Source organism: Struthio camelus, chromosome 7, assembly GCF_040807025.1.
Source record: "Struthio camelus isolate bStrCam1 chromosome 7, bStrCam1.hap1, whole genome shotgun sequence".
In the NCBI taxonomy this organism is placed as follows: Eukaryota; Metazoa; Chordata; class Aves; order Struthioniformes; family Struthionidae; genus Struthio; species Struthio camelus.
Window position 1 is genome coordinate 36,106,796 of NC_090948.1, and position 23,757 is coordinate 36,130,552.

Here is a 23,757-nt window from a genome sequence, read left to right on the forward strand (position 1 = left end):
AAAAATTTGCCAAGTTCTTTTACTCCAGGTAAAGCCATTATGGCAGTAGAACGAGAAATATTGGATACAGAAGTACTTAACAGAAACATGCATCGGCAATAAAGATTTCTTAGGAAAGGCTTTGGAAAAAAAAAAAAAAAACAAAACTTCGAATCATGGCTTTCAACTTGCTTCCTCCAAGAGCCCACAAAAATCTTGGGTATTAAAGTTACTAATCAAGTGACTGCTGACACCAATCCATCTCTAAAATTATACTGAAGAAATGATTAAAACTAACCTTTTTCCATACACTCAGACGTTCAGCATATTCTGTGTAAATCTGTGTATGCCTAAGGTAACTGAACAGAAGGGAGAAGAGTCAAACAGAACTACCTGGAAAAACAAAGATTTTCAGGATCCAATGATTAAGACAAGGCTTCTACACACACTGAAGTGCTGCCCGTAGCACAAAAACAAATAAGAAAATTCCTGAAAAACAGAAGAAAGAAGACTTAAACTTTTAGAAGCCAACTCTAAATTAAAAAACCAAATGAGACTAGAGTGGTACAGATGCAGAATTACATTAAAATATCAAAAGGAAACTGACAGAGTCTAGTCTTATTTAAATATGCTGCAATATTGGTAAGATCAAGGGAGCAGTCTGATTAATTACAAGATGTTCCTAAGAACAACTTCTACTATGGTCTAGATAACCCTTGCTTGTGGAAGCTTTTTTTTTTTTTTTTTAAATAATGCTCATGAAAGTTATTTCTTTGTGGAAGTGCATATGTATATTTTGGGTATGTTTTGATAAGCTACAGCAAAGGAACAACATGCAGAAGTGTAACACTTAGCAATAGCATGGCTCCTTGAAAAATCAAAATTAATACTATCATACCTTAACACTCTTCAGCCTATGGATGAGAACAGTCTTGCTGCTCCCTGTAACTTACTGCTTAATTACAGTAGAGTCTAGAAGTGAACTTTCACAACCTCGTTGATACATATCTACTAGGACAGTTCTATTTTTAAATCAAAGTAACTCGGATAAGAGGACAACAGGGTAGGCCAAGTTCAGTCTATCAGTACAGTTCTATTTATAAATTAAAATGACTTGCATGCAAGAAGCAAGGGGTACAGAACTTGTTATTGGCAACCAGTTTTGTAACTGTGCACGAGGGTTTTAAAAAGAGCTATGATTGAGTTGCTTTCTTTATCAAAACAACATGCAAATAGTTAAACAACTTCAAACTAACTAAAGGAGTAAAAGAATGTGGAGAAAGCAGGGGAGAGAGACAGAAAGCCAGGTTGCCCTGTATACAAGTAGAAAACTGCAAACTTAATTTAATAAAAGCTTGAGGAAGTCAATGTTTAGTCTAGGACCACTTTTCAGATGGACTGTCTCATACTCCCTCGCGCATCTCATGCGGTATTCTATTTTATGATATGTCAAAATTCAAGGTTAAAACAAGTACTACCCAGTCAGGAATGTCTTTTGTTCTGAGAGAGTGGAAGGCAAATTAAATCTTTCTTCTCTAGCAAAAGAAAAAAGCAACTAAAAAAGCTATATCTCCTTTAGTGTATGTACAATTTATATTGTCCTCCTTCCAAATGTAGGAAAAAAGTATTTTGTGACGACATAAAAGGCAAAAAAAGGATCAAGATTAATCTCTCTTCATTTTCAGAGTTGATTACTTTAACTGAGATTTTACTCAAAACATGTGACAATACTACTGTTGCTGACTTCATTAATTTCATTCTAATGAAATCCCAAAATATGTTCACCAGTCTGCTATTGTCTGCAAAGACACATGTGTAGCGGTCCATTAGCCCATGCCAACAGAAAAACTAACCTTCCAAAACAATACTGAGCCTGAATATAGGATCATGAGAATAGCACGATGATCGCTACTCAGTAATCATGTCTGCTCAGTATAGACTGAGCTCCCAAACTGAATATTTTCAGGCTCAAAACATGTTATAGACTGGCACTGCCCCACTCAATCTCTCCTCCTTTTAAATGGCATCCATCCAAAACCGAAACAATATCGTAAGGTAGAAGCAGAAATGAACTAAAGACATAAGGAAGAGGAGCCTTCCAATTAAACCCTCAATAAAGACAGCAGCAAACTCTCCAGCACTGGCAGAAAAGAAGTTACTATGACTCCTTCAAGAAGGAAAATAACTACATTGAAAAAAAGGTGTATTCTGACCTTAGGTAGGTCTAACTTATTCTAAGTCAGCAACAAAGACAAGGCAATTCAAGGTTTTAATTCCAGTTAACAAATCAAATCATACCTTGAAGTCCAGGGCTGAACATCAGATGCTACCATGAATCAAAACCAAGCTGTCTTGTCTGCAGTTATTTTAACATGTTAACTAAGTGAAGTTAATCTCCTTGAGGAGAGACATATCCCTCGAGGATGGAACTGAAGGGAGTCTGGGAGAGAAGCCCAGAGTAGCTGGGAAGTTGCATTGTGGGAGACAAAAGTTAAGAGATTAAATTCCTTCCTTCATTTCCTTGAGGGAAGGAAATTAGTTTGCTGTGAACCATCCACTTACCAAATGAGGTTTGTAAGACTTCTAGTTCATTAACAAAGGGATACTAATCCAAAAACGTGTTCCTTGCTTAAGAGTCATACCACAAAAATTCTACAGAATCTGTTAGCTAGTGCAGATTAATTCTTTGCTAACTATGTCTGAAAATAGTTCCACAAAAAGAATATTCTGTATTCGAGCGGTATAGGTTCTTATTCACATGTTTTGATTTCACTCCTTTTGTATTTCATAGAATTTTAATATATATATTTTATAGGGTTTTAAGTATAATACTGGATGAATAGCATAAAAACTGGCAGAAGGAACGTAAAAACAAAGCCAAGCTGGGATTATATTTGAACATTCAGGAATGCACAGCAGTTGTCACTATTACATATTGCCTCTTCAGACCTTCTGAATTCTAGTTCACTCCATTGCTACTCATGTCAACAGCCTCTTTAACATAAAAGAAATTCCAGATAAAATTAGATTAAATCAGAGAATTTAACTCACACTACTGAAATGAACCAGGTCACTCCAGAATAGGATTCTCCTGTTCAGATAGGAGGCATACTGGTAAGCCATCGTGAAGACAGTTGTAATTGCATTATCCTTATCATACTTGGTCTTTGAAGAGAAGGCTTCAGATTGCCCGAGTGTTGCAGTACAGGTGCAGTATATTAGAATTCAAATAGTGGCTTTTATTTCAAGAATCTTGTAACAATAATAAATACAAATTAAGATTCACACAGGTTCTAATACTTATTTCAATGCTTTCAGTTATTTTTCCTGCAGTGAAATATTTTAAAAAATATATAATTTGCCAAGTTTCAAACACTGATTTTGGCGTATTTGCAACTGAATTCAGAATATTGCATTTCTAAGATACGCTCAACTCATTGTTTTATGTATTATTTCAGAGTTTCAACCCACTAAATCCTCTACTGCAATGAAAATAAAAAAATAAAATAAAATACATTCCTCATCAGGCAGCTAATTCACTAACTGCTAATAATGCACAGTCACATATTATCACATTCTTCAACTGGGTGTTAAGTGTGCTGTGCAGGTGAACTGAACTGCAGCTGTGCTTCAATGTACAAGAGGTATTCTTGCAAGCTGTTAAACATCCCATTATAGCTTATTTGAATATTAAAGAAACAGCAATAAACCTTGGGCCATGATCCTTTAGCACTAAGCACTGCACAACTTCAGAACAAGGGCCAGACTTATGTCTCATCCTCAGTGGGTTTCAACCTAGTGAAAGGCCACCGTTCTACTGAGTTAAGATGGCAGGGTTTACACTGAGCACACACACGTACTGCAATCAGTCAAATCTTGTAGTGGACGGATAGAGAAATAACACCCCTTTTCAGACAAACATCAGTAAGGCCAAAAAGTGCCTAAGAAGCCCCATACTACAAACAATACTTTGGTCTATGTATTTCAAGGCCCCCCTCTATGTTAGAATCTATGGCAGGATTTGAAAGCTTGTCTGCCCATTCAGGATGTACTAGGTACTTCCTAGCGTGGTGCCTTCCCATATTTAGTTTAATGGTACAAAAGGAGATAAACAGGCTGAGACACTATCTCGCCCAGGCCTGGTTTTCACTGTGGTGCCCAGTGACAGCATGGCCAGGGTGAGGTATAGGTCACCTGTCCATGGTGCGTTTCTTCAGGGTCAGCCATTAGGTCAGCCAGTCAGTTGGTCTCATGCCACCACAGAGGTTCATTAATTTGGTTATCTAGCAACAATGTCCTGTAACAGCACATCTCTGGTAGGTGTGTATTAAATCCAACAATGTCAATAAGACAAGTATGGGGGACAGTGGAAGGTAAGAGATATCCACACACTGGTGTATGTGCGAACTCTTAATCCCCAATGCTTCGACAATTGCAGAAAAATACAACACCATCTTCATAAGCCAGGGAAACGGTACAAGCCTTCATGACAGATTATTCACAATCCTACGATTCACTGAACTAGTAAGTGCTGAACAACTCAAGTTTAGCATTGATTCAAAGGCCTCAGGCAGCAAGTTTTTTTAGCCCACTCATCTAAATTTTACTGGTGATACAGCAGTGGCAGTAAGCAAAGCAGTTCTCTTAAATGAGGGAACGAGCTTATAGGGTTGGAGCAGCTCTGCCTTGGAGTATAAGAATACAAGAAAACACTGACAGTGAACATTTCTTCCTTGCAGAATCATGTAGCATCCACAGAAGGTCTTTTTTCTTACCTGCAAAGTGCATATCCAGGTAGCTGCTAGCCCAAATAACTCAATATTGTATGTGGATGGACTTGACATTCTACAGTATAGCCATCTCCAAATAAACAAACCCATAAGTATTTATGACTATCTACCTTTTAAGTTAGGCAATCAAGAGTAGATTTGATTTAATGATTAGATCTGAAACACAAAAACACTTAAACCATCATCCTTCATTATACAGATGACTCTCCAAAACCTCAAATAACTTGTTCCAAATAAGATTATCCAGAGGTGCTTGGATAAACAGTACATCTTGTCCACCTAAAACATAAATACATAAACATTATCTGAAACTCCATCAAGAATATGGATGTTGCCCATGTGTTTTCAGTTTCACAGAAAACAAGGAAATTGATTTTTTTTTTTTTTAACTGTCACCTGCCCAAGTGTTTTTAAAGGGAGGGAAGAAAAATCTACCCTTTGATACCCAGATAAAGTCTAGTCCATACTGTAACAGTATCTGCAGCAGTAGAGACCATAAATCTGTGTGTTTATAACTGCACAAATGCAGATAGCTATACTACAACATCTTAAAGGGTGACCAGCTTATATAGCAACCAAATACAAATCATCTCCTCCCAGAGGGAAACTTCCTTGAAATTTTTCAGTTCTTTTTCAACTCTGACAAAAAAAAAAAACACCAAGAAAAGATGTTTGGCAGCAGGGGGAGGGAAGAAAAGCAGAAGATGGGATTGTTTTTGTTCCCGCCCAGTGTCTGTCTCCCCCTCCATCCTTTAGGGAAGAGGAAAGTGTTGAAAACAAAGCTATTTTCATGGAAAACAAGTATTTTTTTTAAATCTCCCATAACAAAAGCAATAATACTTTTGTCCAGACACAGGACATACAAAATAGTTGTGAAATCATTACAGCTATTTTACCTATATCCTATTTATATTCAGGCTGTATGCTACCCATGATTAGATTTCTCTCATTAGAGGATAGATATGTGGATGGGAATAAATTCACAGATAATGGAGAAGCAAGCAAGAGGAGATTAGGAAAGAGATCAAACAGGGAAACATTACATTTATCAGTCAGGAAAAATCAAAGAGATTGTTATATTTATTTTCTTTCTTTCATTGCGTTCATAGTTTCAAATGCCCCAGAGATTCTTAGCTTTAATAGCAATAAATATTTTCTGTATTTCTTCCTCTCATGTAAGCAGCAGCAGCAAGAATGTTGAATTTCATCTTTTCCCCAGCATGGCAATATGTACCACATCTACCAGAATTTCCTTTACAAAAACAGTAATTTAGGAATAAATATTGTCAGAGTCACTTTTAAGCTATCCTAGGTTAATGCCTACCAATCAAAAATGTACATTTTCACTTGAAGTTATTAAAGTGATTTATATACAACTCAGAAGGAACATCTTTCTCATATAGAAGTCTGTAAATATTTGCTTTATCAGAACTGAACCAAAATTAACAAACAGTTCCTTTCTGCAGTGTATTGATCTATATTATAACACAATATAGAGCTTTATACCTAAAACATTTTGAAGATTTAAAAAAAAAAAATCAATCACATCCCTGTAAATCTGATTTTCATGTGTCTATACAACTTCTAAGGATCTTTTCAAACCTGAAACTTCCCAAAACATTGTTTATTAATCTAAAAACCAACAAAAAACAACAACAAAAACACCCACAGAGCAGCACCAACTAAAACTGCCTTTCCTTTAAGCTCAGGGCTAAGAAATAATGCCCATAAAAACTGGTGAAGTGTGCGTGGGGGGGGGGGGGGAAGTATTCTTATTCAGTTTCTGTAATCACAACTCTAATCTCTCATGCAAAATACATTGCATGGCTTTTCAGGTTTTAGCCAGAGCCAATTTTCGAGAATAGCTTCAAAAGAATGGGAGAGTTTCAACTTCTCATAAAATGCACAGAAAAAGCTTTATAATTCAAGTAATTCATGAAGTCTCATAACTTGATGCCATGGCAACTGGAAACACCACAATGTTAAATATAAAGCACAACTGGATATAATATGAGGTATTAAGAGTGCTTAACTTTCACCTTCACATAAACCGCAAGCTCCAAAACTGTTCTCTCCTTTTCTACATTCTTCAATGTTACCTTTACTGAAAACAGTGAAGAAAGTAAAAGGGAAAGAACCAAGAAAATATATTCTAGAAAGTTAACTAAATTCCAGAAATTCATAAAATTCCTACTATCTATACAAGTTCACTCATAAAAATGTAGTATTTCTTAAATGTGACATGAGTTGTCTCACACTTCATATTCAAAGCCCTGAAATTCATGACTAGCTTTATTTTATGATTATACCCTATTGAAACACATCATTTTGGAGGGAGACAGAAGTGAACAGTTAAGCACTGCTTCTACTGCTACTTCGGTTTATTTTGGCTTTGGAAGTTGTGTGAGCAGAAAACACCATCCTAAACAAACAATACTGCCTGAAAACACTGCATAGACCTCACAGTTTTGTTATTTTAGCTTTAACACCTGTCCTTAGAATTATAATGAAGTATGTACTAACCTAAGGACATAAGAGTTATCTAAGCAGTACTAAGCCATACTTTTCATAGGTGTGCACGAGAAATAGGCCTGATATTCATTTAAATCCCTAGGTAGAAAATTTCAGACTTTGGAAATTAGGAAACCCTAAGGAAACAAGAACAAAAAAAAAACCATGACCCCCTTTTTATTTGGAAGAACTCAATAATGAGAAAGACAAAAGTAGTACCTGAAGTCAGCAAAATATTAGTACCACCAAGATGTTCCTTTTACCCCAGTTATATTTTCCTATTCTTCTCAGGAGGTGGAAGGCACATGAAAGAACCAACCGCCCATTTAAATAGTTAAGACATAAGTGTACTTTGTCATTATGGCATATAAAGCTTACATATGCAAAGTGATACTTACTGTTCACTTAAGGCCTAGACTTCCAGATCTGTACATTTTTTACTGCAATGCTTTAGAAATACTTAACCTAAGTGAGGGCAAGCAGGCAGAAGGGAAAAATAACTGAGTCTTTCCAGAATCATGAACCAGGCTGCATAAGGCATTAATGGAAGAATTTGATTCACACCTTGCAAAACTTGCAGCTATGGCATTACATGAGTCATGTGACTGGAAGGCACACTGGATGTTAGTTTTGCCAAGCTACTGAAAAGAAGAAATCTACTTTTAAATGTACCCTGCTCTGAAAGCACTCATTTTCAAGTCATCCAATAACCTGCTGAATATTCAGGGAGCTATTCAGGGATAGAAATCAGACAGCATGACATAGCAGCAAGCCCCTCCAAAGGAAAGGAGTTCTAGGGTTACGCTTCCCCTCATATTACCCACACACAACAAATAGCCCCTGTTGCTGTTAAACAGCTGTTCATTATTATTGCTTGGGCTATTTTTCATTTCAGATTAATCTACAAGGTTACAAACATGAAAAATAAAGCAACTGCAGTACAGAAGATTTTCATCCCAGAAGAGTCAAATGAGATAAATGAGCTTTACACAAATCAGAAAAACTCCTAAAAGATGCCATAAGAGTTTAGAAACAAAATAGGTTTCCTGGAACAGAGTCCTGTAGATACAAGTCAGGTATCTCCCAAAGAATGCTTCTATCCTGGAGTAGGATAAGGAAGTTAGATATTTGGTATTTCATTATTTAAGGTATAGTGACCAGAACTGGCATGAAATAATATTGAGTCATTATTGGTTTACACATCCAGAAGCCTCACTACTGGGACTCTAGATTTTCCAGAGGCTCCAAAAAGATTCTAGCGTTCCTGTTAGAAAAGATCTGAAAGACTATAATATTCTAGTCAAGACGTGAGGTGAGAAAAGATCATTGGAACCACTTCTAATAAGCCCACTGCCAACTCACTGTTAAAGGATAATTACCTTCACTTTCAAAAGATGTTGAGGGTTAAAGAAAAGTTAACTATTTATATTGCAAATACCAGCTAATGCTACTTTCCAACTGCCTTTCTCTAAAAATGTTTAACTCTGCATATTAAAAATATGTTTAGTCACCACTGAGTTTCAGGTATAATTGCCTCAAATAAGAGGCTATTCCTAAAATTTTACATACAGGAAATTACTTAGTTCATCAGTATCACAAGCTCAAAATAGGTGAGCCCTGATAGCCAGGAAAATATCTGAGGAAGCAGCTCCATTTCCTTCTATCAACACCTGAAACTACAACAGAGCATGTAAGGGGACATACAGATATCACTTGTACTAGTTTTTAAATTCTTTTCCCTAGTTTTTTCTCACTTCTGTTCACTTTTGAGCTGCATTATCATTAATCTGGAAATTCTCCAGAGAAGCAGGCCCACTTTAGTAGCTCTGATCTAAGAAAGGAAAAAAGCAAGCATCAAGGAAAAGTTTCAGTTAAAGGTTCTGTTTAAATATACCTTTCTATTTTCAGAACAGCAGCAACAAAAGACTGAATGCTCCGACTTTGACCTTAAGATAATTTATTTTACTGTTACTTCCCACCTAGCACGCTACTTGCTAGTTAAGCCCTCAGGATAACTCCAAGGGATCGTTATTAGAAAGGAAAATAATCCCACTTTCTTGGTAATTTCCTGTGCCATGCAAACTAGCATTCCAACTCAGAGAAGCTTTCCAGCTCAGCTGTCATGCCCTCCAATTTTTTCTCAGGACATATTCTTACGCATTGTCCTCATGCTGTTTTCACATTACTTACATGGCAACACTTACAGCCTTGCAGTGCATCTTCTTGCTGCAAGAAAGAACACCACAGGAGCCTTCAATAGTAATGGCAATACTCGCTCTGATAACAGCAGGCATTATTAGGAGCAGCGTTCCATACGCTGCACTAATAAAGTTCACATTTTGCTATCTGCATGCAACCTTTTTCTTCAGAGTGAGTCTTAACTTCTATTTATACAGTTTTGATAGCCAGAAAAGCAATTTAAGTTTCATTATCATAACATGCAAGTAAGTCAGAATGACCATTATTCAGAAATGTTATACTTAAGCCCATTTTCAGTCTTAATGGCTGATCAAATGAGCTCATTTGATTATGAAGCTCCAGGACATGACATAAGTGCTTCATGGTGACATCATTATTACTAACACAGGTTTGAGGGGGGGGAGGAGAACTTGAAACAGTCTGAAGTTTGAGTTTCCTATATGCAGTGTAGATAGCACTTACACACTGAGGGAGCTCCAATTCACACAATTCAGTTTCAGTCTGCAAAAATAATTAGCTAATAAACACTGCTTTAAGTTATGAATGTTTTTCACAACTTAAGATGAATGAGAGCAGCGTTACTTTATATGACAGCTTATAAGCCTATTGATTAATTCTATCATGTCAAACACGGATAGAGAAATTACTGTGGAAGTGTAACATTCTTCCACTTTACTACACTTACCCAATTACATTATGGGCACAAAGAGTCATAGCCTTCTAATACTTTTAGCTAGTGTTATTTGCCATTCCCTGCCACCCCTTCATTTGCCTCTTCCCAAGGCAAATGGCATTTGTGTGCAACACTCCTTTTCTTGGCACAACCACTTCAGCTGATTTTAACTGGAATCCCTTCATTTTCACCTGCCTCTTCTGTATGTCCCCTGTAGACAGAACAGCTCCCTCCACATACCACCTTGGTCACACACATCTAACTTCGCCTTCGGCATGCATAACAGCCTCTTGGATCAGGGCTAACGACACCCTAGCAGTATTCAACCACTTACAATCTCTACTCCAAAATTCTCTATTTATCTGCTTCTCAGCTTCTCCCCCCTACCCCTCCACAGTTCCTTGCAGTTTTGACAGATCCAGAACTTCCCTTTCAGACCTATTTCATTATTTTCCAAGTGCAGCAGTAGCTATGGTACTTACAGTCTCAATCTCATTCCACATAACACAGATTATTTGTTCTCATGCAGTTAGCAACTGCCTTTTACCATCTTTTCATACTTTTTTCCCCACTTTCTAGCCTAGTATGCTCCCTAATTTGTTCCTTCTCATGTGTTTGTCTTCAAGCTCTTTCTCACTATCTATACCACTTTAATTTGTAATGGTTACTCTTTCCAAGACCAGTTCCTAATGGCCTAACCTGTTTTTACCCCATACTTTGCATGTTCCAGGCTTCAATATTTTTGGTCTATCCCTCTGTATTCATCCCCTCTGGAGCATGCTCCTTTCCTTTCCTTATACTTTCCTGATTGACATCCATATTATTCTTCACCTTTATCTTGAGGCTTTCAAAGCTAGATCGAAAGGAAGAAATCCTTTAATCCTGACCTAACTGAAAAGTCCCAATTAAAGTCATGTCTCCAGCCAAATTACAACAGCTTTTCTGCTCAGACAGAAGACTATCTCCTGCTCTGAAGCAGCCAGGAAGTTCTGCTACTGGCAAGATGATAGAAAATTAGGTAGGAGAACAACTCATCATCATTTCACGAGTGAAAAATGCTTCGAAGTGATTGGCACCTCAGAAACTCCAGGCATACTTCACTCATTTCCTTACTCCTTCCTTTTGTTGCCAAAGATGCAAGGGTTGCTTGAGTCAGTTTTCCTTGTCCTTAGCTGACTGTTTCTGTGAACAGACATTGCTTGAACTGAGGATTCATTTATTAGCCCTCTTCCAACTGCTGTCCAGATATAACAAAGCAATCACATAATGGAAGTTTGGAGATAAGCCCAAAAGTCTTGTCATCTTCTGCCCAGGCATCATTTCAGCCTGTTACTTCAGAAGTCAGGAAAATATAGCATTTAGAACCCATTCCTCCTTCCTGGCAGTTTGCAAATAAAATTGCTGCATTAAGAAATACAAGTCTTTTTTGTAGTTACATGAGAGGAATTCAAAATTATGTTATGTTTCTAATATACTACCAACTAAAAGCTAACTCTGAGAGTCAGTTTTTCTCCTGATAAACACAAAACCTTTAGAAATACAATCAGGCTGAAACCTACCAAGCAGAAGATATTTGATTTACAATGTAAGAATTTAAAAAAGAGATAAAATTAACTTTAAAAAAATTAAATGAAGCAAATGCAAAATACAAACATCAGTGGTACTAAAAGAGTTGAAACAGGAAAGGTTTTTACTGACAGCCAACTTTGCTATTGGTAACTGCTACTACTGTTTCTGCTGTAGTTAACTAGTTACTAAGGGCTGTCATCATTTACATTTCTATTTACTATTTTATTGACCTTGTTTGCATGGAATAAGGCAAGACAGATTTAACTAAAACATGGAAGAACAATCTGTCTTGCTCAGAACCATTATTGTGATTTATGTATTTATGAAAACATTCTATAAAATACCATACAACTGGCTCCTAGCTAAAGCAATATTTGACTGCCAAAAATAGCTGTACTGGTTGGCTGGTTTGTACTCCAGAAGGAGGAAAAAAAAAAAAAAAAGCAGCTTACTTCCTGCCATGGTTGTGAGATTTCAGATACATTTACACTGTAGACAAAAGTTAAATTGGAAATTCCAGTTCTGATACTTACTTTTTTTTAGTCAGTTGTGAAACATTCTCCGGTTGTACAGCCTGCCACACTGCAGCTAAATTACTTCACCTGTCCCGATTCTCACATGCACCTGATTTATGTAAAGTTTTGTAAGATGTAAAAAGGCCAACTTACACACATGAAGTGAGGTCCAGATGTCTTATGAAGAATTAAATCAAAATCCTTTTTTCTTCTTTGTTTTGTGGGAAGATCTAGAAAGAATGACTTGCTTTATCCCCAGCAGCCCAGAGTTTAACTGCTAGGCCACTCATCCGGAGTATCAAATAGCCAGATTCAACCCCCTGATCCAACATAGCCAAACATTTGTTTTTTGATCTACTGCTTATCAAGGGGCAGGAGGGAAAAGTAAGGCTCCATTGTTCAGGTTTCTCCAATTTAATCAGAAATTCCACCCTGAACCTAAGAAGTCCTGTCAGCAAAACTTTACACAAAATTCTTGAATTTTACACATCTGCAAAAGCTACTTTTGTCAACAAATAGACGTTTCTATGAAAAAGTGAAATTTCAAAGTGAAACATTCAAAGTTTCTTCAGACTCTTCACAGGGTGCCAGAGAGGCTTTGCAGGCAATAGCGTCATCACAACATACTGCTGGTCCCTAATACAGACCACGTACGTCAGATAACGCAGCTACACAAGTTTTGGAGATCACACTCACATTCATGTTACACATGTCTATGTATGCATATAACACACAAGGAAAATATATAGAACATGTATAATATATAGAGCAATGATAAATTGCCTTTGGTGTGCTCAAAATGATAAATTGTGTTCAACAAGCCATTTTCTCAACAGATGTAGTATCACAGTACTGTGAGGGATCAAAGGCTTCACTGAACTGTACGATACCACCACAGGTCACTGAAATAAGAAAATAGTTCCCCAGTAAGGGGGCAACAATATCTCCTCCAAAACATTGTGATATCAGATCAGAAGCATCCACAAAGTTGATACATTGTGCAAAACTGCACGCTACCCAACATTGGAGGACACTTGCCATAGATAAACATTGTAAAGCTGGCGTTTAAAAACCAAGAAAACGCACACTTAACATAGCCTCTATTACCTACCTGTCAGCATCTTCAGCTTCTGACTGCCATGCTCTGCCTGGACCTTTATGTTTCATAATATAAAGGAACATTTTTCCTGCAGCAACTTTGCACCTGTCCTGTTGTGCCTTACTGCCTAAGCATCAGGCTGTTGCCTTCCAGAGAGTTTCAGCCTCAAGGGTTGTTTTGTTTTGTTTTGGGGGGGGAGGCTCATTCCTTACTTCTGGTTATTTGTTAACTCAGTTTAGCTTTAAACAAAAAGGTCTACAGATGCCAACTTTAATTTCAGAGCCTTTATAATCAAAGTCCTGACCAGACACATAACTGGCACAAATGACTGAAGTAGTGCACTAGATTGCTAAGATGCTGCCATCTGATTCTCATCCCACACAAATATGTAATGCAAGTAATGAAAAAAGCTCTAGTCTCAAAAATCAGCTTGTTTAAAACTCTTAAAGTAATCCAAATCCATCATTTTACTTGAGTCATGACAAGTTAAAGCCATAATGACAAGAAATAACCTTCTGAACAACAATGAAAAGAACGTCCTTCATGTCAAGCAGAAAATAAAGCAATTACACTTTCAGAAAAGGACTGTCAGTTTAAAAATATACAATGTAAGGCAATGTCTTGATTTTTCCTCTCTGTACACTATCTTGGATTCTGCATCGCAAATTTAAGTTTTGCTTTAATTATTTGTAACATTTTTACATTGTTTTCTTTCATCACAAAGAAAGAAAGAAAACCAAAAAGCTTGTTAGTGTAGATGGTTTTGTTGAAGTTTAAAAGAAAATATATTTGTGTCAGGTTTGAAGATATACGATAAGTACAACCATTAGTGTAACTTCATCTGGGTGCATACTTCTAAGAATGCACTACACTAAGCCTTCAAGGGAACAAAAATAGGAACTGAACATTACACACAGCTCAGCAAACACACAGGCCTCATGCAGGGTGACAGCGTGTGGGATATAAAATCTAAAAAGGCAAAATGGTCACTGGTCAGTATAGCTTATTTGCTTCCATTACAAGTAGTTACTGGTCAGTTGTTGCCACTGATCAATCCTGGTCTGATTAATGAGGGAATGATGTTTGTAAAGTGGGAAGAGTAGAAAAAATTGCCTGCTATGCAGAAACAGTTCTGCTCTTCCCTCAAAAAAAAATCTGTTTGTTTGCTGCCCCTCCACATCGTGGTTTGGGCAAGGTTCAAATTTCACTACTCCTCCATTCATGTCAGGCTGGGCATCTGATGAGCACAACGCAGCATAGAAACAGCAACCACCAGTGAGGGTGCAAGTGGAATACGTAACACTTCCGTGAGCTCACAGCTGACTAATGACTAAATTCAGTTTGCTTAATTCAAAAGCTTTCTTCCTCAGAATCAAATAATTAGACAGCTGCCCTTGGCAAAAAGGATAAGGGTTTCTTTCTCTCCTGCCTTCCTCCCTCCTTTCTCATAAAAGGTTATCAGAGCATCCAGAGGATATTCCAGTCCCCAGAAGCTTGAAAACAAGAGTCATGCTTCTTTCGCTAAATGTGTCTCATTTGCTAGGCCTAGGGCATTTGAAGACGTTCCGATTTGAACATGGAAAAAAGTTAGCGAGTACAGTGTCAGCTTCAGCCTTTTCCTCCCCTATTCTTTTTTCTTCCTAATTCACTGTAGGTTTTCTACCTTTACACTTTATTACACTTTCCAGGTTCCAGCAGTCTTGCCAAAATACTGGTACCAGTTCATTGACCTCAGTGGCTGTTCACAACGTCAGTGTGAGAGCTCAATTCAGCTAATGGAAAATTCAAGAATGAGTATGACTGAAAAATGTTTGTTTCCTACTAAGGGCACGGCAATTTCAGGACCAGTCCATGTCTTTCTTAGCTCCATGACAATAGCTTTGATAGCAACATACAATTCTTGTAGCAGCAAAATTCAGTGCACTTCTAAAACCTCAATATTTAAAAAACAAAAAGTGTTCTACAGAAAATTGGATGACAGACTTGTCCATTGAACCTTTTTGTATTATTGAATACTTCATACATTTCACAAGATCCAGCAAATCCAAGACTGAAGTTGGAGACAGTTCTGCCAAATGCTTTTTATAGAAAAGAAATATACAGTAAGTGAACAAGAGGCATCTGTCCTATTAAGCAACTCTTTGTATATCTAAAAAGTTGAACTTTCACACATTAGGGAAATAAAGACAAAGTTGAGGTACGCATGCAGTTAATGTAAACATGTGATTAGATGACGCAACAGCTCTTTAAACATCTGCAACTCCAGCATCCCCAGTACTCACATTTGATTCTGCAGGTGACAGTTACAACCACAAAGGAATGACATTCATTCAGGTGCAGTATAAAAACAGAAACTTAACTTGAATTAATTATTTGTGCAACACCTTACCTTGTATTTTGCCGGTGACTTTTTATAAGAGAAATAAGTTACCCAGACGAGAGGAAAAAACAGAAAAGAGGGAAAAGGAAATGAAAGCAAAAGACAACACATTCCCAACCCAAACTTTCTGGAATTTTATTGTTTTGTTCACCTTAATGTAATCTGACATAACGGAGAAAAGGACTACACCAAAGAATTATCTGGCTAACGAAGATAGCATTTAGAAGAGAGGTTCTATAAAGATTTGTAACGTTTAGAGACACTGTAAATTTCTTATACAGATTTCAGGTGGTAATTTAGAGGGAAAAGGGATAATGATTCACACCAGCACTATATACTGCTAACACAGATATAAGAGTACATTAAAGTGCTCAGCACTCATTAAAGTGCTGAACATCCAACTAAAAATGATATAGCAAGACACTAAGGTCTGTGTACCCTTCCTTCCTTCCCCCCGAATTAAAGACAAACCATATCACTTTCAGCACAGCTCTAATGACTCTGAGGGTTTTATCTGCTAAGAATAAGCGAGTTTTATAGCAGATGCTCTTTAGTCAAGAGGTTCTTGTAGTACCAAAGATGCATAAACTAGCTATCTTAAATGATTATGCCTTTCATTTGATTTTTGATGAGTCACTAGAAGTATTCACGTAAGCAAATAATGTTTATAGTATGGAACAAAAGTGTGCAACAGGGAACATTTAAAAAAGCACACCTGCAATACAGATTCTTACAGAAGCAGACGAATCTGAAAAGACTCAAAAGCAAAGTGAGGGCCAAAATGTAAAATGATAGGCAAACATATTCATCAGGAGTGTTCAGAGATGAGACACTCACAAGGATTTCACAGGCTACCTCCTCCCCCCACCCCCACCGATAAGCTGTATATTCTACTGTACTGGGGGCAAGGGGAAAAAGGAGGGAAAACCATCAGACTGGCATATAAAGACTCAGAAAAGGGAAGAAGAATAAACTAACATGGGTTTTTTTAAGTTTTTACCTTTCTAGGGCTTCCTGGAAGGTAGAATCTGTGGTTTACCTAAAAATAAAATAAATGAAATAGGAAAGAATTAAAATTGGTAGGTAAAACAACCCACAAATCAGTTCAACACTAAACAAACACTTACATGAAAATACAATATAATATTAGCAGGGTCAACTGTGGAGCAAACCAGAGACCATTACCACTTTGTAATAGAGATGCTGGAAACACGCATTCTGCACCTTCCAGAAAGCGTGACTAGCAGGGACATGACATGTACCAAAATATGTGCCACACATCCACAGAACGGGGAGGTCACGTTGTATCTGACAAGGATACTACAAACCAGTGTCTCAACCCACAGCTCTATATAGAAAATATCTGTGTCACAAATCTGTTCATATGTTTTTTCTGAACAGAACCACACCTCAGCCAGGCAAAAGAGATTAGGTCCCTTGCAAATAGGAAAGAAAAGGCTGAATACTCTTGACACACTAGGTAAAAGGAATGGCAAAACAAGGGCCTGCAAGCACCAAAAGAGCAGGAGATCATCCATTAACTTCTGATAACTTTCCCTCTCATTCAACCAAAGCCCACAGAGCAACCACCACCAACTGAAAAATCAACTGTGAAAAATCAACTGAAATAGCTGCTCTTTCCACCTCAAAAATAAATAAAAAATAGAAAACAGAAACAGCACATGTTCTTCACTGTACTTCAAGTTTTTAAGCATCTCACTAACTTAGAAGCCTGGGTGCCACCCACAGTGCTTGACCAAACTCTTCAACAAGGAGTCAACAAAACCACGACTAGATAAAGAGGGCTTCTTGGCAGCCCTTGGGGGCAGGAAAAGAGGACAAACAGATTTCATGGGCTTATGACACATGTCCCTAAAATCTTTTTTGGATCTCCATGGAGTTAGGACTATCCAACTGCTGGTTCTTCAGGTACAAACAAAAAGCAGGAACTTGAACCTGATGATCTTCTGAAACATTGAAGTCAGCCTCAAATCTCTGGCTCAGAAAAAACAAAAAAGCAACACCTAATGCTAATACAACTCCAGTGAAAAATATTACCTCAAGTGAACTTAAGAGCAAGTGCACTAAAGAGATCTTTTAAAGAGAAACAGGTCCTTGATTTTAAATACAGGTGAGATGATACTCAATTACAGTAAGAGACTAGCAAGCACTGCAGTGGCTAAGCTTTTACTCATCTGCCCAGCTATTAACTTGAAAAGCAAAGTTACTTGATGTCTTACATTCTAAAATAAAACCTTTTAAAAGTAAATATTTATGCCTTCCCACAAAACAGTCATTCCGAGTTGCTTGATTTCCAAAGTAACTATGACAAATCAAGCTAAGCTTCAAACTGCTGCTGAATTTCTACCTCCTGTTTGCGAGTACGGTACGTGATATTACAAAATTTAGTGACTGCATGCTTGTACAGTCAAAGACTGCCCAGACTGAACGCCAGCTAAGCAATACTGTCTCCTCAGTGTGGAAACAGCCCCACAGAAAATGAAGGAAGAATCAATCGTTTCCTAACATTCTTATTCAAGATACCTAAAAATTGTCATGGGAAACTAAGCTCAAGACACACATATGCTTGCTTTTGTTTTCTGTTTTCCAAAATCACAGTAGGCATTCAGAATGAATTGTTGTCAATAAAATCTATATAGAGCTCAGCTATTCCTCTGTTCATCATATGGAAAGTCAAATAGTTCAGAATATTTTCTTTCTGAAATAAGTGCATTCTTACCCACAGGGAAGTGCATTCCTTAACCACAAGGAATGATAAAATATTTTCACATCATAAGCCTCTCAAGTTCATATTCCAAGATGTAATTTTAATACAGAATGCTTTAATAATCATCAGTGAGACAATGCAATAAATAGCAAACTACATTCTTCAGTGATTAAGTCCTCCCATCATAAAACTCAAACAGCATTCCTGTTCAACGATTATTTGGCTATAATTATAAACAAGTTTGCTTATGTAAATGATAATCCAGTGCTAATTCATAAGTTATGCAAAACATTACACAGATCATCCCACACTACATCCTTAATGTACCTTAAAAGATTTTTACAGTCCCTAGTAAATAATTCATATTCTCATTTTGCTATTCTCTCATAGCATAGAAGGAGCAACTTTAATTCAGTCATCATTCTAACTTTATGAAATCAGACCACCATGAAAAAAGGTCAAAAAGCTCACAAGGAGTAATAGTGTTGCAAATCAGATCTAATTCCTAAATGGAAGAACATAATAGTCCTAAATGTATCTGAAGTATCACACCAGCATCTGAAGAGCTTGGCCATATGCTAAACTGTCACTCTCCCATACGGAGTGACGAATTAAGATGCTAGCGTAACTGGTTTTTTACTACAATACTGTTCATGTCACTCACATATGTTGGTTTGGCAGTTATTACAGTTTTTTGTAGATAAAGCAGCAGGTTGGATTTGAAAAAAAATTAGATCAGTTAAACAACCAAGTTTTTGTCCAATTTCCATGGAATTGGAAGAAATATTATGAAAGACTAAGAATTATGAAGGGTAATTGTTGTACCCATGCAATTTGCATGATGAAAAGCATGAGAAAACCAAGGCACAAGAGTCCAATAATCAGTATTTTCTTTAGGCTGTGCAATAATGCTATACTTCAATGCCCATAGCATTGCCAAGACAAGGTGCAGAGGGAGGAGAAACATTCATCTGAAGCATTTAGGGATATATAACATGAGTATAGCTAGCTAACATGAACCTCTCACTGATAAGGACTGGAGCTTTTCCCCATACTTAGTATATAGGTAAAGGAATTCAGCAGTTAAAAATTATGATAGTGGCATGGTAAGAGATAACAGAAACACTTAATTACTTCATTATATGTTACCATGCAGCCTGTTAAATCCTTGTATTCATATACAGGATTCTGTTGCTGGAGGGCTGTGGCTAGACAAAAACTAAATGAGTCTTCTCACTTGAAGAACTGATATCATAAATAGACTATGAAGCAAGAAGCTGTTATTCTGCCTGTAGGGGACAAAAAGACAAGAAAAATTTGCTGTTCAGCCCTTAACCATGTTTCGTATACAACTCCTATGCATGCCAGACAGTACCAGTCAAACTGGAATGTGAATGGAAACATTCACAGAAGATTCACAGGATAAAGACTTGAGGACTTAAACTTCTCCACTTTCCACAAAATCTACTGTGACAATACATCAGGTAATCAATAGGAAACACCTTTTATGAGGTAAAATTACTCAGTTTAATGAATTGCTAAAGAGGATCAAAAGGAAGCCAATAACAGCAAAAAAAGACATTGTTACACAGCAGTCAGCACTGTGATAACTAGCAAATGCTAACAATATGTAAACATAATTAATTTCAGCAACAGAAAGAACCCACTCAGCCTCTCACACTGGATCTGAAACTTTTCATTTCTGCCATCTCCAGGACACTGAACTGAAATATATATGCTCTCAGTTCTTTAGTTAGGTCTTGATGGGGAGAAGAGAAAATGATGCAGCACTAAGGTTGCTCTACAGCTTGAGTAAAGAACCCACAGCAATACATGCACAACCACACATACAAGCTTTGTCAGCTTAATAAGAGTCTGTCTGATAACAGGCTTCTGAAGTTCCACCTTTCTTAGACATGCACAAGAAAAACATTCAGGACTAACAGTTTCAACATGAAAAATGAAAAATTATTCAGGGGGGAATTGTTGAGTTTGTGTGTTAGAATGAAAAATTTTAGACAATGGTTTGTCTTGTTGCAGCTGCATTTCAGAACAATACAAATTAACATAGTGTAATATCTCTGAGGGATATTTCAGTGTTCCTAACAATGCCTTTTTGTTAGAAGTGCACCTTCCAGTCACTTACATACTTCTACTCATACATCATATTGTGTGTGATTTCATACGAGAGTTTCAGGAGCCCAAGTTTGTCCTATCAGATACTTCAATACAGTTGACCAAAACATAATAAAACTGGCATAGATCTATCAGTAATTCTTCTGATAAATTCAGATATTTTACCCCATAAATTGGTAGCAGGGCAATCAGCTACTATATGAATTCCAAAATATCCTTCATCTCTCAGAACTGGTACAGAATTTTAAACATTTAAATGATGTACCTATTCCCATTTCAGCATAGGCTTCTGTAGTATTTTAATGTCTTGCAATTTTGTAGCTAGAATCCTGAAAACAGAATATAAGTGCTGTTACTGGTAGCTATTGGATAGTCTCCCTTAGCTCAATTGCTAAACTACATTTTGAATAAAGGGCTCAATTCCCAAAGGGAATAACTTCCTTTCATTATTGTCTAATGCTCAGACTAAAGGAGAAATTTCTGTAAGTGGTAGGTAGTGGCTATGTTCATAAGTCCATTTCTAGGAGCCCACTTACTAGAAGATGGAGGCATTGCATAATATTTCATTTATGTAGGTCACACCCAATAGATTTAGTCCTAGAGATGGACACATCCTCTCCACAAAGTCCTTCCTTCTTTCCATATTAAAACTTGTTTTTACTCAGAGAATGTTTTTCTGGAAAAATACATTTAAGGAGTATATAGAAATTTCAGAAAATTTTATCAGTTTTTTTTAACCTAAGTTCTTTTTTTTACCTAAGACAATAAGTTACCTAATTGTCTTCATAAAAAGACAATTTTTGCAAGATATGTCTCCTACCCACTCCCCAACAGAACAGCAAGAAAAAGACCTAGAAAAGAACTTTTATTTCTTTTTTCCCTTTTAACGCTAAGTCAGGTCCTGTGCAAATGTTGCACACAGACATTCTTTGAAAGGCTGTTTTCCAGTCAGCTCCCCTAGAGTGCCCCAGCCACCTCCATGGCCATAGTGCAAAGAAAAGGAAATAGGATCCACATAGACCAAAAAAAAAAAAAAAAAAGAGAATTGTTTTCCAATTTGCATAGTCAGTTTATGTTCTTACAGTCAGCGACGTTGAGGGTGGTGTGTCAGTTTGCATCTCCTCCCCTGCCTAACTGCATGCACCAGCAGGAGGAGCATGCATCACCGTCCTGCTCAGTAGATACAACTCTACCTTCCAGCTATGCCAACATGCTTGTGCAGTTTGTGTCATTTATTTCCTGTGCCACATGCTACTGCCCTTACACTGCTTTGGAAAGAGGGCTGCAAATAGACCAGCACTGGTTTTGATCCAGCTGTCTACCAAAAACAATAAAGACCAACTTGTCTTTGCATTTCAACGGAGTGACACTAACTTCAGAATTAAGAGAGTAAATGCTATAGTAAGCCACCAGACCAGAGAGGAAGGTGCATTCTTGCTCAGTTTTCGCAGAGTTATCTCAGTAACAAAACAAAATAAGTTCATACAATTATGCTCCCTCACAGATGTAGAAACGCCTCCAAGACGCAGCTTAGCACTGCTTCAGACAGGATCCCTGCAAGATTGTTATCGCTCTCCATATACCTCCTTATCAGTATTTCACCTTAAGAAAGGGTTACAAAATATTAGAAATGTGCACATTACATCCACCACTCACCGGACTCAAGGATGCCAATCCTATTAACAGTACATTTGGCACACCTAGCACTCTGTAAATCAGCTTCAAAGCACTGCTCCTCTGCCACATGTACGCAAGCCTGCCAAACTACTGCCAGAACTGCAGAACGCAGAGTATTTTCACCCAATCACCACATCACTGTTGCTGAAGATACATATCAGAGTTATGAGTCATCTGTTTTCTGAACTATCTTTAAATAACTGCACACTAATAAAGAGCAGATATCCCCAAACCTGTCTTCTCTGCCCAGGACTGAAGCCCTTCTAGTCCTCCATATATACAGAGTAGAGTACTTCCACACACATACACACAAAAATCATAGCCTAAATTCTAGGTCTTTGAAGCTGCTTTAATTTTTACAGCTCCAGTACAAGCTACACTTTTGTCATGTCACTCCAGAGAGGGCTTAATGTGAACTTGATTTGTTCAAGTCATGCATTCAGGAACAATAATTTTATATCTTAGGAAGAGTCCTCTGCGAGACCACCCAAACCATTTGAACTAGAAACATCCATTTAATAGCCAGTACTTACTACAGTTGAGGTTACAAGATAGATAACAACAACTAAGATTTTTCTCTAAAACTTTTAGTGAAATAGCATTATCATCCTCTTAAGTAGCACTATTTTAACAAAAATTTTTCTATGAAATAAAAACTAGGAGGATAAAACAGTAAATTTTCTCCCAGCAGCATATAATACTCCTTAATGTATTACATAACATTTATAGCATGCTGTATGACTTAAGTTTTGGAAGGGTTATTTAAGTTCTGTATCTCTTGCCTTCATTTTAATACATTACACCTCTAGTATGCCAATGATAACCAAACACACTATCTTGGATATAAATGTTCAAATAAAAATGAAAAGTCTTTGTCAAGATTTAAGCTGCCTTTCTTTACAGAAGTGTTGTACATTATAAAAATCTACATTTTCTAAGTTAAAGGCATGTAAATAGACTCAGCATCCATCTTTAAAAGAATTTCACTGAATTCTACTGAAACTCTAACAGCTAATCAGAAAGTTCCTAATTTAGCAAGTATTATTCAGATTTACACTGGCTATTTTTAAAAGTTGATGATTTTATATATAGTACACAAAATTGTTAAAGTAAATCAGTCATCTGATTCTATACAATTTCTTTCAAATATTTGTTAGAAAATAATAATTAGCCTCTATTCAAAATGTATTTGCATGAGAGTATCATTAATATCAGCAGAGTAGAAATGGTTGCATATACCAGATTCTGTGGGTATCATCTCATTAGGTTTATTTCACAAACCTCTTTTTCCTGCATAAAATCCTATCATATTTAAGGGAAGAAAGAGCTCACATACCATATTAGCGGACTTCGCTTAACTTTATGCCATAAAGACTCCAAGTCTGTACTCTCATTGACAGAAAACTGTTTTTAGATAAGAGTAGAATAAAGCTCATGGTTTAGTCATTGCTGTGGAAAGGAGGGAGGGAGAGGAAAAAAGGGGGAGAAAAGGCCTCAGCAA

At 37.0% G+C, this 23,757-nt stretch overlaps 1 protein-coding gene across 1 annotated transcript in view; it reads right to left on the bottom strand.

Annotated features, from left to right (window-relative positions):
• The window catches only part of ANK3 (ankyrin 3), a 373,731-nt gene that overhangs the window by 310,859 nt on the left and 39,115 nt on the right, over nt 1–23,757 (bottom strand). The window contains exon 2 of the mRNA XM_068950763.1: nt 16,716–16,754. Coding sequence (XP_068806864.1) covers nt 16,716–16,754 — 39 coding nt within the window. The remainder of the gene's footprint in view (nt 1–16,715; nt 16,755–23,757) is intronic.